At 44.2% G+C, this 18,192-nt stretch overlaps 1 protein-coding gene across 1 annotated transcript; it reads right to left on the bottom strand.

Annotated features, from left to right (window-relative positions):
- Positions 1-374: 374 nt before the first annotated feature.
- On the bottom strand, positions 375-1,490 carry LOC131460271 (transmembrane and death domain protein 1-like). Its single transcript, XM_058630603.1, has one exon. It carries the CDS (start codon positions 1,438-1,440, stop codon positions 664-666), a length of 777 nt encoding a protein of 258 aa, XP_058486586.1. The 5' UTR covers positions 1,441-1,490; the 3' UTR covers positions 375-663.
- Between the last annotated feature and the right edge of the window lie 16,702 nt (positions 1,491-18,192).

Genomic DNA, 18,192 nt, shown 5'->3' with positions numbered 1-18,192 from the left:
CTATGTGAGTATATGTATGTATATACATATATGTATATATGTGTGTATGTGTATATGTATGTATGTGTATACATGTAGATGTGTATGTATGTATATATATATATATATATAGGTGTTGTGTGTATGTAGGTATACATACATATATATAGCATGGGTCACTTTCATATAGCATGGGTCACTTTCATTTTTATTTTCATTTTTATTTTTATTTTTATTTTTATTTTAATTTTTATTTTTATACTTATCTTATTTTATTCTACTCTCTATTTTTAACAGTGCTGTGTGTGGATGCTGGAGATGTTAATTTCCCCGAGGGAACCTCCCAAAGGGATTAATAAAGTCGTCTGTCTGTCTGTCTGTCTGTCTGTCAAGTTGACCTTTAAATGTTGGGAGAGTTTTTTTCTGCCTCCTGGACCCAAAGTGGGAGCTGGTTCTTCAGGAGAGGAACTTGGTCGTTGAAAGTTAGATAGATAGATAGATACTTTATTCATCTCACAGAGAAATTCACAAGTTCTGCCTCCCATTCTACTCTGAGAGACTCTGGGAACCACAAGCAGGCCTCCATTTTCAGAGCAGAGTGGTCTATTAGGGTAGTAAGGAATAATCATGTCTGTGAGATATGACGGAGCCTGATCACTGAAGAGGAGGATTTTCAATTCTGTTCTAAGAAAACTTGTGTTCCCCAGCTGTGTACCTGCAGCTGGAGCTGATCTTGACCCTCGGTTGATGACTCAGCTGTTTTCTGCTGACAATAATGAAGATAAGGACACCTACAAACAAAGTACCTGTGAAGCCCATCATGAAGCCATACAAGACTGGCAGAAATACGTCCATGGGTCCCTTCATGTACGGGGGAACAGGCGCTCGCTCCACAATCAGGTCAAGGTCACGCCAACTCAGATCCCTCACAGTTCTTTTCTTGACCTTCTGACCTGCATCTTGTTTTGGATCCACTTGTACTGACGGTATGTTTAAAGAGCTCACATATTTGTGATAACCGTCCACGTAGCGCTTCAGCTTCAACACTTTGTCCTGATTGATGTTCTTCCCCACTTCAATGGCGATGTCACTTCTGCCAATGTGCTGCAAGGCGCGTGTGAGCCTGTCATAGTAGGTGTGGTCACCGTACTGCAGCAGCCACTCTGTGAGGGCTGCCTGACACTGAGCCTCACTGTCCACAAATAAAGATGTGTCTCTTTTGGTGCGGGACTTAAGAGCTGATAGATTTTTTTTCGGCGAGAGGCGTTCAAGTCGATGGAATATATTTTCCTCCGGGTGGGAGAGAGTGCGTAGAAGATCTTCGCACTCCTTTACCGTCAGCATCTCCACTAATCGCTCCAGTTGATGGACACCGATGTCTTCTGCCACCGTGTCCTCTCCTCCAAGAGCTGAAGTCAGCAGTGGAAAGATGAAGATGAGACAGAGTTTCCAGCCTTTCATGTCAGCTGAAGAACTGTGAACGCGTTTCTTTCTGCGAGCAATTCACAAAGTTTCCCTGCAAAAGTCACAGTTGTAGAACATGGAAATGAAAGAAGTGTTCTTTTCTTCAAAGGAATCTTAAGGATTCCTTTGATTTCTAGGATTCTGGCATTTCTTCATGCAACTGGTCTATATGTAAGAATATGAAACACATCTTACTTCTAAATCTAACTCTTTAGAAGAAGCACTTTGAACTTCTGTGCTGACAAATTTATTAGAAGCTGAAGAGTGTTGAAAATCAACTTTGAGTTGTGTTTAAGAACTGTGGAGGGCAGCATTGCTCCTCTCAGTGTACAGCCTGCCGGGAAATATTATTATTATTAGAAGAAAGAGGAATCGGCATGGTTTACAATCACCAAACAAGAATGCAAGCTGCTGTTAAACCTCATAGAAAAAGAAAAAACCGAGAACTGTTTAAGTTGAAGCTGAACAACTGCAAAGTGCCATTAAACATCAACAAAAGAGATATTATGTGATGTAAATGATGATGATAAACCACTTTTATGTCTGATGACAAAATACAGTGACATAAATCAACCTCACAAACTGGTACGAGTGCAGGTGCTCCTTCATCCTTCTCTTCCTCACACACTCCTTCATGTGCCACTTTACTTCCAGCGTCACAACAGGAAGCAGTTTTAGGTTCCATGCAATAACAGAGGAGGTAGATAACAAAAACTACAGCTAAGCACTGATGATATGACAGCAGCCAATGACAGAGCAACAGGGAACTGGGCTTGTAATCGAATGGTCGCCTGTTCAAATCCCAGGACAGGTCCATGGCTGGGGTGGTGCTGAGCAAGATACCTAACCACTTTTGGTCCTCATGGACTGCTCCTGCGCCGGTTTGTGTTTGTGTAATAAGAAAGGCTTAAATGCAGAGGTCAAATCCACTATCAATAATTGGTGTGTGTGCAAATCAAACTCATTCTAATAAAGAGTCTGACTGAAATGTTGGACTGCAAGGACCAGGGCAAGCGTCTCCTTTTCAATGGTAGAATACCGCCGCTGGTGATGGTTAAACTTCTTAGAGAAGTAGCAGACGGGGTGGCTGACATTTTCCGCACCATCTTGCATAAGGACAGCGCCCACACCCTGATCGCTAGCGTCAACCGCCAGGGGAAAAGGTTTTGTGAACTCTGGTGCAGCCAACACAGGGGCAGAAATCAACAGTGCCTTGATGTTTTCAAAAGCCTTTTGGCACTGCTCAGTCCACTGATACATTACACTGTAACAAATTGCTGTAATTTCTACAGTAAAATTTTACAGTAACTTCTTGTTCTGTCATTTTACAAAGTATAACTGTAGACCACAATGCATCATGGGTCCAAAATAATTACAGTAGCTGACAGCATTTTTCCACTGTAACATATTGTAAAATGACAGGCAAATTGTATTCTGACTGTAGATGATGCGTATTACGGTTAAATACTGTTGATATCGGATTGCATTACATTGAAAGAGCAGCACGTGCACAGGTGAAGCAGAGGAGCAACGCAGTGTTCAAACACTCCATAAAACGTAAGTTTAACATATATATCCTACATAATTAAAATGTGATTCAACTTGTTAACTGTTAGTTAACATAACGTAAAGTTGACCATTTAAGTTATGGTTTGCATGTCCTCAAAGAAAGTTAGCTAGAGAGTTTTCAGAGAACATTCCAGACAAGCAATCCCAGGCGAACGCATTATTTTAGCTAATCCGTGTTTTGAACCTGACGTTAACTGTTAGAAAAATTCAGTCTGCACCATTTTTTTTAAGCAAATATTAACGTTAGTTAACGTTAACTGATTCAGCTAAAGCTAAAGCTAGCTAGCGTAACATGCATTAGTTACAACTAATGTTACAATACAATAGTTAAAATAATGACCTAATGCAGTAGTTCTCGACCGGTGGGGGGGCGGACACGCGAGTAGGCTCCTGATGAATCCGAAAATAGACGCTCATCCTCGGGCAGAGAGCGGCGGTCGACCCGGTCCTAAGAACCAGAGTCACTGGGCGCAAAAAGTCGGAAAAACGGAAAAAAATCAAAATCCAACATCCCACGGCTTTATTCGAGGACATAGAGGAACATAATACCGCTGATTTCATCCAAAAATGTGAAGAAATGACCGAGATATGGCCTGTTGAAATCGCCCCTGATGTATCCGAAAATAGGCGCTTATCCTCGGGCAGAGAGCGGCGATCGGCCCGGTCCTTAGAACCAGAGTCACCAAAAAATCGGAAAAACGGAAAAAATTCAAAATCCAAAATAGAGGTTTACCGGGATATTGCACAACATAGGCATGAATGCATGTTAAATCGAGTTTGAGGGTTGTGTGCAACACTTTCGGTACATATATAGGAACTTGGCTATTGCAAAGATTGTCCTCGAGAATAATATCATATATTTATATAATATAATATAATAATTGTATAGAAAGCAATAGCCTAGTGATGATAATAGTAGGCCTACTACCACTCATAATAATAATAATAATACTACAGTGACAGCTACATTCCAGACTCCGTTAACATAATGGTCAATTTAACAGATAACTTATAAATCAAAACATAAATCATAACGTATGACTTTGTATGACTCATAAAGAGAGAGTTAATTTCGGCTGGATTTTAACTTTACCAGCTCTCCTGTGAACCAATGTTAAGTTAAATAAACTTCAGTGTAACTTAACATAACGTTAATGTTTGAGGTTTGTGAAACATGGTGCCAAATTTATCATCAGAACTGTGTAAATTATGAAAAGTCTCTTTGATGAGTTAATTTACATTTTTAATGACTGATGAAGAGGCCAATTAAGTATTAAACTGTTTCCCACTGTCGGAGGAAAACCTCCATTAACGTCTACGTATTTGCATCATTTAGCTAACGTTGCTGAGGTGCAGAAGAAACCGCCGCACCACCGCTTAAGGCACAGTGATCATCACCAACAGACATCGGTGAAGACGATTTTCAGGTAAAAACATTGTGTTATTTATGTCATTGTGTCTGACTGTGTAATCATTTTCTGTGGCATCTGACAAATTTGGGATTAAGCATTAGCTCTATGCTAATTTATCAGCTTAGTTAGCTCAAGTAAACTACTTTTAAATAGCCTTGCTGCACTCTGCAGAACAGTTGGGGTGTGGGTAGTAGTTTTGTTGCCTAAACCTAACCAAGTAGTTTCTGGTCGAAAGCCCTGACTGTGCTCATTGTTTTTGTGTTGTTGTTGTTGTTTTGGACATACAACCTTATTAACTTTAATTCTTTTTTCTTCCCTTTTTGCTTTTCTTAGCCCAGAAATGTATCACTGCAAACAGTGTGCCCATGAGAGTAAAACTATAATAGGTTTTACTCATCATATGAAACTTCACAGTAATGCACCAAACTGCCCTTTTACCTGTGGTATACCTGATTGTACCCGTGCATTCAGAAAATTTGCAGCCTGTTTCCCCATTTCCAGTCTGTGCTTAATTAGGCTAACCAGCTTCTGTCTGAAGCCTTATATTTAACATGATATCATTTTATTCATTATTATTTATTTATGGGGATTCAAATTGAGTTCTGAAGGCATGTTGTAAAACTGCTGAGTTTTAATAAAAGTTTTGTTTTGCTGCAGCTCTGACTCTGGTTTTATTTAACATATTACATTTTTTTAAATTATTTTGCTAATGTGAAAAACAAAATTTAACTGTAAAAACATTCAACAACAACATATTGTATTGTGAAGTATTAACAGCTATTTACTGGCAACTTTAGTTGCCAGGTAACCTCTGTAATTTGAATAGAATACAAGATAATGTTGTAAACTAGATTACAATTAATAGTTGTTTTTCCAAAAAAACAACAAGAAATTGCTGTAATTTATATACAAGAAAAACCTGTAAAAGTTATCCTGTAATTTACTGTAATCCTTTTTACAGTAATTTACAGGAATTTTACAATACTTTACTGGCAACTTTTTTGCCAGGTATTTACTGTAAATTCTACAGTCAATTTGTTACAGTGTACTTTTGGGCTTAGCAAGTCGGTCAGTGGTGGCACTACAGAGGAAAAGATTTCACAAAATCCACAGTAGTAGCCCACCATACCTAAGACTCTCCGGAGCTCTTTGCGATCAGCAGGGGCAGGAAAGTTGCAAATTGCAGAGACTTTTGCATCCAACGGGCGCACTTGACCCCCCCCCCCCCCCCCACGACTCTGCCTAAGTACGTTACTGTCGCTTTACCAAATTCGCACTTTGCCAAATTGATGGTAAGGTTGGCAGAGGAAAGACGGTGGAACAACTGGCGAATTTGATCAATAAATTCGGCCACAAGGCACTCCAAAGAACCACATCATCTATGTAGGCATCACAACCTGGCATACCTGACAGTACGGTATTAATTAACCGCTGGAATGTCGCAGGAGCATTTCGCATTCCAAAGGCCATGACACGATATGAAAGAAAATCATCTGGCGTAACAAATGTGGAAATCTCCTTAGCCCTACTTGTAAGCGGTATTTGCCAGTAGCCTTTTAGTAAGTCAAACTTGCTCACGTAAACAGCTGATCCCACGCGGTCAATGCAATCATCCAGCCTAGGCAATGGATAACAGTCAGATTTTGTTACTGCATTAACGTGCCTGTAATCAGTGCAGAAACGTAAGGTACCATCGGACTTCCCAACAAGAATACACGGCGAACTCCAGGCACTCATGCTGTGCTCAGCAATGTTGTTCAACAGCATGTACTCAACTTCTTTCTTTAACACGGCCCGTTTCACCGGATTGACGCGTTATGGATGCTGTTTAATTGGGACTGAATCCCCAACATCAATGTCATGCTCAATAACCGGAGTCTGCCGTGGCACATCCCCGAAAAGTTCAGGAAATTCATTAACCACTTGCAGGATATCAGCCCTCTGAGATGGAAAGGTGAGGAAGGTGATCATCTAAAACCGAGAGCATCTCCGTGTTATTAAGACAATCACAGCACGAGACGGGCTACTCTCAAGACGGGCTGTATACGAAGTTGTTTCAGCATGTGGGTGAACAAACGAGATACAAAGTTCGACCCACGGTCAGTCTGGACAATCTTAGGCAGACTGAACAGGGAAAATAATTTGAGTAGCTCCCTCAGCACCACCCTGGCTGAAATCGTCCTCAGAGGCACAGCCTCTGGGAAACGGGTAGCAGCACACATCATTGTTAACAGATACTGATACCCCCCCCCTTGAGCACACAAGCGGACCAACAATATCAGCAATGACATGATCAAAGGGCTGGCCTATGACTGGAATTGGGTATAGGGGAGCGGGCGGAATCGTCTGGTTGGGCTTGCCAGCAAGCTGACAAACATGACATGTTTTAAAGAAGCGAACCACATCCTGTTTAAGGCTTGGCCAAAAAAAATGTTGACTAATGCGATTGAGTGTTTTAGAAATACGTGTAATACTCTGATAAATATCAGTGGTATTTAGTATATAATTTTCAAAATGCCAGTTCATGGTAAAGGTCATCATCATCATCATCATCATCATCCGCTTATCCGGGGCCGGGTCGCGGGGGCAGCAGTTTCAGCAAGGGACCCCAAACTTCCTTTTCCTGAGCCGCATTGACCAGCTCCGACTGAGGGATCCCGAGGCGTTCCCAGGCCAGAGTGGAGATATAATCTCTCCACCTTGTCCTAGGTCTACCCCGAGGCCTCCTCCCAGCTGGACGTGCCTGATATACCTCCCTCGGGAGGCGCCCAGGAGGCATCCTCACCAGATGCCCGAACCACCTCAACTGGCTCCTTTCAACGTGAAGGAGCAGCGGTTCTACTCCGAGCTCCCCCCGGATGACCGAGCTTCTCACCCTATCTCTAAGGGAAAAGCCAGCCACTCTCCTGAGGAATCCCATTTCGGCCGCTTGTACCCGTGATCTCGTTCTTTCGGTCATGACCCAACCTTCATGACCATAGGTGAGGATAGGAACAAAGACTGACCGGTAGATCGAGAGCTTTGCCTTCCGGCTCAGCTCCCTTTTCGTCACAACTGTGCGGTAAAGCGAATGCAGTACTGCACCAGCCGCTCCGATTCTCCGGCCCATCTCCGGCTCCCTCGTCCCCTCACTCGTGAACAAGACCCCGAGATACTTGAACTCCTTCACCTGGGGCAAGGAGTCATTCCCTACCCGGAGAAGGCAATCCACCGGTTTCCTGCTAAGAGCCATGGCCTCAGACTTAGAGGTGCTGATCCTCATCCCGACCGCTTCACACTCGGCCACGAACCGATCCAGTGAGCGCTGAAGGTCGCAGGCCGACGAAGCCATGAGGACCACATCATCTGCAAAAAGCAGCGACGTGATCTCAAGCCCGCCAAACCACAACCCCTCTCCCCCACGACTACGCCTCGATATCCTGTCCATGAAAATCACAACAGGATTGGTGATAAAGCGCAGCCCTGGCGAAGGCCAACACCCACAGGAAACAGGCCTGATTTAGTGCCGAGAACCCTGACACAGCTCATACTTTGGGCGTATAGTGATTGGATGGCCCTAAGTAGTGCCCCCCTCACCCCATACTCCCGCAGCACCTCCCACAGTATCTCCCTGGGAACCCGATCATACGCCTTCTCCAGGTCCACAAAACACATGTAGACCGGATGGGCGTACTCCCAGGCCCCCTCCAGGATCCCTGCAAGAGTAAAGAGCTGGTCCGTTGTTCCACGACCAGGACGGAATCCGCATTGTTCCTCTTGAATCCGAGGTTCGACTACCGGTCGAACCCTCCTTTCCAGTACCTTGGAGTAAACCTTACCAGGGAGGCTGAGAAGTGTGATGCCCCGGTAATTGGCACACACTCTCAGGTCCCCCTTTTTGAAAAGGGGGGCCACCACCCCAGTTTGCCACTCCTTCGGCACTGACCCCGACCTCCACGCAATGTTGAAGAGACGTGTCATCCAAGACAGCCCCTCCACACCCAGAGCCTTCAGCATTTCTGGGCGGATCTCATCAACCCCTGGGGCCTTGCCACTGCGGAGTTGTTTAACCACCTCAGTGACCTCCCTCAGGGAGATTGACGATGATCCCCCATCAGCCTCCCTCTCTGCCTCCACCACAGAGGGTGCAGATGTCGGATTCAGGAGTTCCTCAAAGTGTTCCTTCCACCGTCCGGTTACCTCCTCAGTCGAGGTCAACAGTGTCCCATCCTTACTGTACACATCTTGGATGGTCCCCCGCTTTCCCCTCCTGAGGCCCCGAATGGTTTTCCAGAAACGCCTTGGTGCCGACCGATAGTCCTTCTCCATGTCCTCTCCGAACTTCTCCCATACCCGCTGCTTTGCGTCTGCCACAGCAGAGGCTGCCGCCCTTCGGGCCTGTCGATACATTGCAACTGCCTCAGGAGTCCTCCGGGATAACATATCCCGGAAACACTCCTTCTTCAGTCGGACAGCTTCCCTGACCACCGGTGTCCACCACGATGTTCGAGGGTTACCGCCCCTTGAGGCACCTAAAGCCCTGGAGCCACAGCTCTCCACTACAGCTTTCACAATAGAGTCTTTGAACACTGCCCATTCAGGTTCAATGTCCCCAGCCTCCACAGGGATACAGGAAAAGCTCCGCCGGAGGTGAGAGTTGAAGGCCTCTCGGACAGGGGCATCCTCCAGACGTTCCCAGTTCATCCGCACTACACGTTTGGGTTTACCAGGTCTATCCAGAGTCCTCCCCCATCCTCTGACCCAACTCACCACCAGATGGTGATCAGTTGACAGCTCTGCCCCTCTCTTCACCCGAGTGTCCAGAACATGCGGCCTTAGATCAGATGAAACGATCACAAAATCGATCATCGACCTTCGGCCAAGGACACTCTGGTACCAAGTACACTTATGAGCGTCCTTATGCTCGAACATGGTGTTTGTTATGGATAGTCCATGACTTGCACAGAAATCCAATAACAAACGACCACTCTGATTTAGATCAGGTAGGCCATTCTTCCCAATCACGCCTCTCCAGGTTTCCCCATCACTGCCCACGTGCGCGTTGAAATCTCCCAGCAGAACTACTGAGTCCCCCGACGGAGCCCCTTGCAGGACTCCATCTAGGGCCTCCAAGAAGGCCGGGTACTCCGAGCTGCTGTTCGGTGCATAAGCACAAACAGCAGTCAGGGCTTTCCCCCCCGCAACCCTAAGGCGCAGGGAGGCGACCCTCTCGTCCACCGGGGTAAACTCCAACACAGCGGCGCTCAGCCGGGGGCTTGTGAGTATCCCCACACCCGCCCGGCGCCTTACACCTTGGGCAACTCCAGAGAAGAATAACTTCCAACCCCTATCCAGGAGTGTGGTTTTAGAGCCAAGGCTGTGCGTGGAGGTAAGCCCCACCAGATCTAATTGGTAGCGCTCCATCTCCCGCACAAGCTCCGGCTCTTTCCCCCACAGCGAGGTGACGTTCCATGTCCCCAGAACCAGCTTCTGCCGCCCAGGTCCAGTACGTCGAGATCCCCGACCTTCACTGCCACCCATGTGGCAGCGCACCCGACCCCAGTCGATCTCCCTGCAGGTGGTGGGTCCACAGGAGGACGATGAAGAGGCCACTTGTTCGGGCTGTGCCCGGCCGGGCCCCGTGGTAGACCCGGCCACCAGGCGTTCGCTCACGGGCCCTCCGTCTGGGCCTGGCTCCAGGCGGGGGCCCCGGGCTTCCTCCGGGCAGGGTCACTCTCTTCCTCTGTTGTTTTTTCATGAGGTCTTTGAACCATTCTTCGTCAGGCCCCTCCCCGGAGACCAATTTGCCTTGGGAGACCCTACCAGGAGCACTAGGCTCCAGACAACACAGCTCTCAGAATCACAGGGGCACTCAAACCTCTCCACCACGGTAAGGTGATGGTTCCCGGAGAGGTTCATGGTAAAGGTAAAAAAGATAAATAAGGTATTAAAATGTCTAAATAATTTGTGTTTAAAATGAATGCTTTTAAAAAGTTAAAAGTAATTCTGTTATGTTGTATTACGTACTGAAGTTCATGATCTGTTTGTTTTTTTTACACTTCCGGGGGGAGAGACTCGAGAGAGGAAGAAGAAGAAAAACCGAGGGAATGGTGAATGGTAGAGCAGAGACTCCGTAGCAGTGTGTGTTGCCAGTGGGAAGTTTTCTTTCACGCGACTGACTGTGAACTGTGATTTGGTTGCGTGTTCCGAGTGTGTGAGGGTTGGACTCTCCACCGCTGTGTTTTTTTTGTAAAGTACGGAGACAGATTCGGTCGAGTGGCTAGCCGGAGCTAGGCTAACGCCACGATTACGCTGAAGGGAGACACCGCCGACAGGGACGCGAAGAGCTTCAAAGAGTCGCCTCGGAGGAGAGTTGCCAACGGAGGACGTTTCGCTGCTGCCGAGGGAGACGGAGTTTTGTCGCTACGAGGTGCTGCAGGCGGAGACGGTCCTGCGGCCTGGTCCTGCCGAGGAGGTATACGGAGGTATTGCTACTGAGCTCCAACTTAAGCGCGCCAACGATAGTCAAAACGAGTGCACTCAAAATAGAATAAGACAGTTTAATAAGAGAAAACCTTCTTTTTTTTTATTTTCCATAGAAAAAGGTTTTTGATTGTGTGTTTCCTGCATTCTAATACAGTTTTTGAAACTGAGGAATTTGTGTTTGATTTATTATATTATGTTTGTTGTTGAAGTGAGTTTACAGGTCGAGTGTGTTTCCCCAGTCTCCAACTGGTAAATGAGTGAGAATCATACATATATCAGTATATCTAGACTGATATACTTTTTGAAATGTGTCTTTTGCCAAAGAGTATTTAGGGTTTTAATACGTGAGCTGGTGGTAAAAGGGTAACATACGCAAGTGACCGGCCAAACCATCATGACCCACGCTCAAAATCTCATCTTTATACCCAGATGGCACCACAATCTGCTCTAAAGAGTTACACTCGTCTGGAACATTATAAGATCTCCACTTCCTCATCAAGATGCCATCTCGGAAAAATAAGCACTGCGGCTCCTTGTCCAGATCAACATCCGATGAGGCAAGCTGAAACAATGAGGCCAGGGACACATCAACTTTCTGAGCATCAATTAGCTTCTCACGAGAAAGGCGCACAGTCTCGTTACTCACTTTCCTCAATCTCTCAGACCCAGCACAAAGAGCACTGGTAGGAGAGTTAGGTGTCTTCTTAAAATAATCTCGGGCAACAAGAAAAGAATCAGACAAATCACAGAATGAATCAGAAGAATTTAAATCAACAGGAGAAGACAAGCACTCTTTCCCATCAGAGGAGCTAGAACGCGCTGCCATAGCACGTGTAACTGCACAGGCAGGGAAAACATCAGGGTGTTGTTGTGTGCACTGATGGACTAAAGGCTTGACTGGAACAGCAACATGAGGCAACACTTCACCATCATTTTTCCACACATGTCATTCCCAAGAATAAAAGTTACATCTGGAATTGGCAAAGATTTGCGGATACCAACGGCAATGCTACCATTAACTACATTGGACTTCAACTCAATTCGATGGAGAGGAACCACAGTTGAGCCCATCTCAAAGCCACGAACAAGAACACTGGTGCCAGTCTTCGACTCTTCAGACGCAGGTAGAACCCCTTCCAATAGTAATGACAACGCAGTGCCAGTATCGCGCAAAATGTGCACTGGAACAGGATGTTCACCACCAGGCAAGGCCACAAAACCGTCACTGAGAAAAGGCTCGTACCCAGACTTGGAGTCGTTAGGAAATGCAACAAGAGATGATGGCTGTGGAGTCACTTTAATCAAACCTACGGCCTTAGCAGCCTGTTTCTTCTTCAGAACGGGACATTCTGCCAACATATGTCCGGGCTTTTTACAGTAATAACAGATTGGTTCAGAATTACCGGAAGATTTACTCGACTTCTCGGCCTGACTAGAGTGGGAAAAGTCAGACGTGTGCGATGGGTCAAGGCAAACTCATCTGCCATTAGTGCAGCTTCCCGCAAGGTGTTGACCTGACGTTCATTCAGATATGTCGACACAGCCATAGGTATACAATTCTTAAACTCTTCTACCAACATTAATTCACGCATCTTCGCCTGACTATTCACTTCCTTCGCAGAGCACCAGCGATCAAAAAGCGCTTCTTTCTCACGTGCAAACTCCATATAGGTTTGACGCTCAGTTTTCTTATAGCGCCTAAAGCGCTGCCGGTACGCCTCTGGAACAAGTTCATAGCAGCGGAGAATAGATGCTTTAACTTTGTTGTAGTCTGCACTTTGTTCTACAGACAGTGCCGCATACACCTCCTGAGCACGGCCAGTTAACAGCGGCCACACATCTCTAGGCCACTTAGGAGTCAATGCCACTTTTTCAAAGTGCGGAAAATACTTTTCTACATCCTTCTTAACAAACAGTGGTACGAGTCGGATGTTCTTTGATATATCAAATGAGCTAGATTGAGCCAAATCAAGATTATCTTCTCTCGCCTTAGTCTCTAAACGTCTCAACTCAAGCTGAGCTCTTTAAATGCAATTGCTCTCTTTCGTTGTCAAGTTCCTTCTCTCGGATAGAAAGCTCTTTTAGCTTAATAACTTCTTTCATATCTACAGGTGGCAACCTACCTTCTTCAACAAGAAAAGGAAGTATTATTGACTTAAAAGTGTGTTTTAAGCGTTTTTCCAAGCTACTAAGCTCAATGTGTGCTCAATGTACTAAGCAAATGGGGGTGGAGTGGCTCAGTGGTTAAGACTGGTACCCTGTGTGCGAAAGACATCATGGGCGCAATGGTCGCAAGTTCGACTCCACCCCTTGCTGATTGTACTCAATTCCATTGTAAGTCGCTTTGGATAAAAGCGTCTGGTAAATGACATGTAATGTCAAACGCAGTTGCCACCTCTAATAGTTGATCCTTCGTGAGGCTATGAAATGCCTCCACTGAAGGATTTTCAATGAAATCTTCTGCCACCGATGTCATTGTGACAATCAACAACAAACAAACAAACAAACAAGCAAACAAACTCGAATGGCTGCAACCAAAATGAAAAACTAACAAGTGGCCATCAAATCCCCTAAAACGACCACAACTTCCTCAAACAGGCCCTTTAACCAAACCACAACTCGTAACAGGAGAATCACAGATGTAGACTAACAAATATGGGTAAAACCCACAAAATCACAGCAGCCCAAAGCCTAATCCAATACAGATCAACCTGTTACAACACTGCACTCACAGTGCACAAAATTACAACTAAAGCGATATCTAGTGAGCACTGGATGACTGGATGCTTCGCAATTACACCTCAACCCCTACCAAGACAAAATAAAACTAAACTCACCCTCTCTCTAGTCTTCAGTGGGTTCCCTACCTGGATTTACTGATTAGCTCGTGAGGGCGCAGCAGACCAATTACACAGCCAACTGCAACCCACCGATAACAAACCGAATAAGGATTACCACCAATAAAAAAAACAACTAAAATAACAAAGTGACGGAGTCTGTCACCGCCCGGCGGCTACTAATTGAGATGCAATCACTAACACCCAGTAAAAGTTGAGGTACTCACCAAAGTCGCAATCAACACCTCCATGTGATCCTGGACCTCTATCCCTGAACCTCTCGCACCCCAAGCGAGGATCATACCCCTAGACGAGCCCCCATTATGTTACAACCAGGTACCCTAACTGCAACACAACCATGACCAGAGTCAAAAGGAGCACGTGTCTAGGGGTATTTCTTTACAAAATAATATTTAAACAGGGAATTTTAAGCAATCATGAATGTGAAAGCATAACAAAAGCAGGAAAATGGCAGGCGCTTCAGTCGGTATGGAGACACGCCTCAGATGAGAGAGAGAGAGCCTCACACTGCAGAAGACCTGCTCTTATAGATAGTGGCTCCACCCCATGATTAGGATCCACACCTGGAACACATTAGGGAGAGGCAGAGAACAAGAGCAGCCAACAGAAAATATAGACAGAGAGAACTACACCACCCAGTGGTGGAAGAGGACGTAACAACACAGTATATAATGGAATATGTTTTAAAATGCTGTTTTTTCTGCATTCAAAACCAAACAAACAATAGTTTGATCAATGTTGTTTAATTAAATAGATGTTTTTTCCAAAATGAGGAGAGAAAAAATGGTTCTGTTTTTGTGAATAAAAACATCATTTTCATAAATCAATACATTTCAATTCATTTTTTTCTGAATTAAAGCATTGCATTAAAACAAGCTTGGTTTGATGGAAGCATACATGTTTACATTGTTTTGGGTTTGAGACAGGAAGTTACTTGCACAGGTTAAAGGTTAAAGTAAACCCCCTCTTAACTTTGCCAAATGCCTAATTTAAAAAAAAAAAAATGCCAAGAAGTGGTCTGAGAGCTGAGTGAGGAATTGAACTGGATCAGCTAATAAACCAGATACCCTGGTCCAGATACACTGGTTTACACCTGAACAATGGGGTTTAAGGGTTTAGTTACACTTACACTACAAATGAAACCTTCTGTGGTCCAAAAAGTAATGAAAATGCAAAGTATGCCTGTTGTTCTAAGATAGACAACTATCTACAACCTGACACTTACTGTATTTAAAAAGAAGGACTTACTAAGAAGTTTCAAATGATTATTCATAATATTTAAACAGTTCTGAAGAATTTGTATTTGGGCTGTCATCATTTAATCAAAAAAGTATATTATAAATCCTTTTTATCGACCGAGACGGTATTTGAGACACGAGACGCGGCATTGGTTGATTTTCCTGAAGGACATGCTAGACAGGCTCGTCCAATGAAAGCGCTCAGCTTACAGTTTACAGTTATTATTATTATCATGTAATATTAGTGACACATTGCTTCACCAAAATGGATGATTAATCATTGGTAGGTAACCAGTAGGGTACTGTTATGTTAGGCTTATTCGATTGTTAATCTATGACTAAATTCATCTATTTTGATAATCGATGAATCGGTTTTTCAGCTTCTTAAATGTGAATAATATCATTAAAACTGAAAAGATATTTGACATCATGATTTCCAGGTTTATTAAACACTGATCGACATTTTTCCACATTTTATGGACAAAAGAATACTCGATGAATCTCAAAATAAACAGCACATTTCATTAAACAATGAAAAGACATCTTTAGCAGCGTTTCTTTGACACTGCAGTCATCTCTCCCAAGATGAAAGTCTCTGTCACTGGTGAAAGAGCGTATCCATTTATAACATGGTTACTCTCTTATTTGCTTATGGAATGAAGAGAATTAGGGGAAATGATTGTACTTCTCCATGGTTGTCATCCCACGTCAGCGTCTGTGTTGTCGTCTCCATCAAAACGAATAAAACAGGTACAACACAAAATCGGAACTGCCTGGAAAAAACAAAAACAAAAAGTTTAAAATATTGCTTCTAAAAGTATGTTGGAAAATGAATTATATTTTATTTTAGATCAGACATGTTGAACTGTTTTGGCAGATTAGGGGTGAAGACTGTGGAGGGCAGCATTAACCTCACGCTCTACAGCCAGGAGAAGAAGAAGTGGTGAGTTGTGTGGAGTAGACGTCTCATGTCTCCTCAGTACTTAGCCGACAGAGTGGTCTCCTCCGTGGACTGCACACTTGTGAGGACCCAGACACACTTTCTGTCTCACATTCATACACAACAAGATCTCATTCAGTGACAGAGTGTTTCCCAACATGTTCCAGACACACTGCAGCTCTGTGGTCACAATGTTACAGAATCAACAGTCACTCTTTTCTTTGGAGAACATGGGAACCCCCCTTATGCAATACTAAACACACACATGCACCCACTGTTGGCCAAAACCTGCATTATTGCAAGTCAGGAACATTCACAACATTTATATAAATCATGTAAAAATCTCAACTGAAGAGAACAGGAGCTCTCTGTAGAGTTTAGTCTGGGATTATTTAAAGGTCCAGTGGGTTAATTGGCAGAAAGTGACTAAACTACCCATGCGTATGTCTCTTTAAGTGTATAATTGCTTTAATATAAAAGTCATTTGGTTTTCATCGCCTTAGAATAAACCTTAACAAGTACTTGAAGAGAGGGTCTTTGACAGCAGTGTTTCTACAGTAGCCCAAATGGACAAACCAGCCCAGTGTGAGTGGAGAATGGACAGTTGTGTGTGAGTGTTTCTTGTATGCAGAGGCCACTGGAGTTCCTGACACGCTTGGGAAGGGGAGCGGTGAGCGAAGAAGTCCTTTGTTTGTTGCAATCTGCATTCTCACCATTAGATGTCACTAAGGGTGCGTTCATACCAGCCTGGTTCAGTGCCATCGAATTACACATCACTGATCAGTGATGTGAACTCTATCCACGTCACTGATGTGAACTCTATCTTCATCACTAATGTGAACTCTATCCACGTCACTGATGTGAACTCTATCTTCATCACTTATGTGAACTCTATCCACGTCACTGATGTGAACTCTATCTTCATCACTAATGTGAACTCTATCCACATCACTGATGTGAACTCTATCCACGTCACTGATGTGAACTCTGTCCACGTCACTGATGTGAACTCTGTTCACGTCACTGATGTGAACTCTGTCCACGTCACTGATGTGAACTCTATCCACATCTGTGATTTGAACTCTATCCACGTCACTGATGTGAACTCTATCCACGTCACTGATATGAACTCTATCCGCATCTGTGATTTGAACTCTATCCACGTCACTGATGTGAACTCTATCCACATCTGTGGATAGAGTTCACATCACAGATGTGGATAGAGTTCACATCAGTGATCATGTCCACTGTATACATGACACCCAGCCAACCACGTGTGCACACTTTGCTCCATTATTTACAGGTGAAGATGCAGCTGTTGTTATCCTGTGTGCGCTGCTTTTAGCCACTTTATAACAACAAATGCTATGCACACAGTTGTTTGACATTCCTCCCTCAGACTGCTTTGGCAAGTGCAGATTGTGGATGACGGTTTGGACCATTAAAAAAAGAACCATTAGGTGCGAGAACCCTAATTCTTACACACTGGACCACGAGAAAAACTGTTTCAATGAAAATAAAAGTGACACTGACTCGCTCACACACGGGGTTCAGGTGCAGCCCGACTCATCGGTGCCGGACGCAGTGAGGGTTCTAAGAATCACATCTCAGTTTATTGTACAGAGAGGCTTTTTGTTACTTCACCCCACGGAGGGTGCTTGCAATATGTGCAAGAGAGGCAAACAGAGGCTTGTTAGAATTTGTGACAGACACACACACATGTTTATGGCTTGTTGTGTGAATGGACCTCATCGTCACAAACTTTCTCCAGAGCCTATGAACAACAAACGGATAGATTATTTAGTGGCTGAAAGAGATGGACTATGTAAATGTGATGATTCTGTCTCTTGGCTCCCAGAAGGTGAACATCTTTGAGGCTAAAATTCTCCCTAAACTCACACACTTGAGGAGTGCCTACATCCAAATGTCCACATCTTCTTCAAGTATTTTCAGATATACATGTGTTACACATTGATGGAAAGCTTAGAAATCACACTTCCATAGTCTGTAAATAACTCAAAATGCCCCGCCGCCTACTTGTTGCTGGTTTTTCAATGGCTGGGCACATTTGGGCAGTGTGTGGTGTGGTGTGCTCAGTCATCAACCACTCCCTAGTTCAACGCTTTTGAGTCGCTTCAATTTATCTTTTGAAAACTTTGAAAATTAATGTTCATTTTGAAAATAAAAAAAAAAATCTTTGTTTGTTTGTCTGTTTGTTTCATCTGAATGATTCACATAAAAAGTCAAAGACACAAGAGCAAACATTT

This window comes from Solea solea, chromosome 6 (genome assembly GCF_958295425.1).
Source record: "Solea solea chromosome 6, fSolSol10.1, whole genome shotgun sequence".
In the NCBI taxonomy this organism is placed as follows: Eukaryota; Metazoa; Chordata; class Actinopteri; order Pleuronectiformes; family Soleidae; genus Solea; species Solea solea.
Note: the sequence above shows the minus strand (reverse complement) of the source record. Positions and strands in the feature narration are given on the sequence as shown.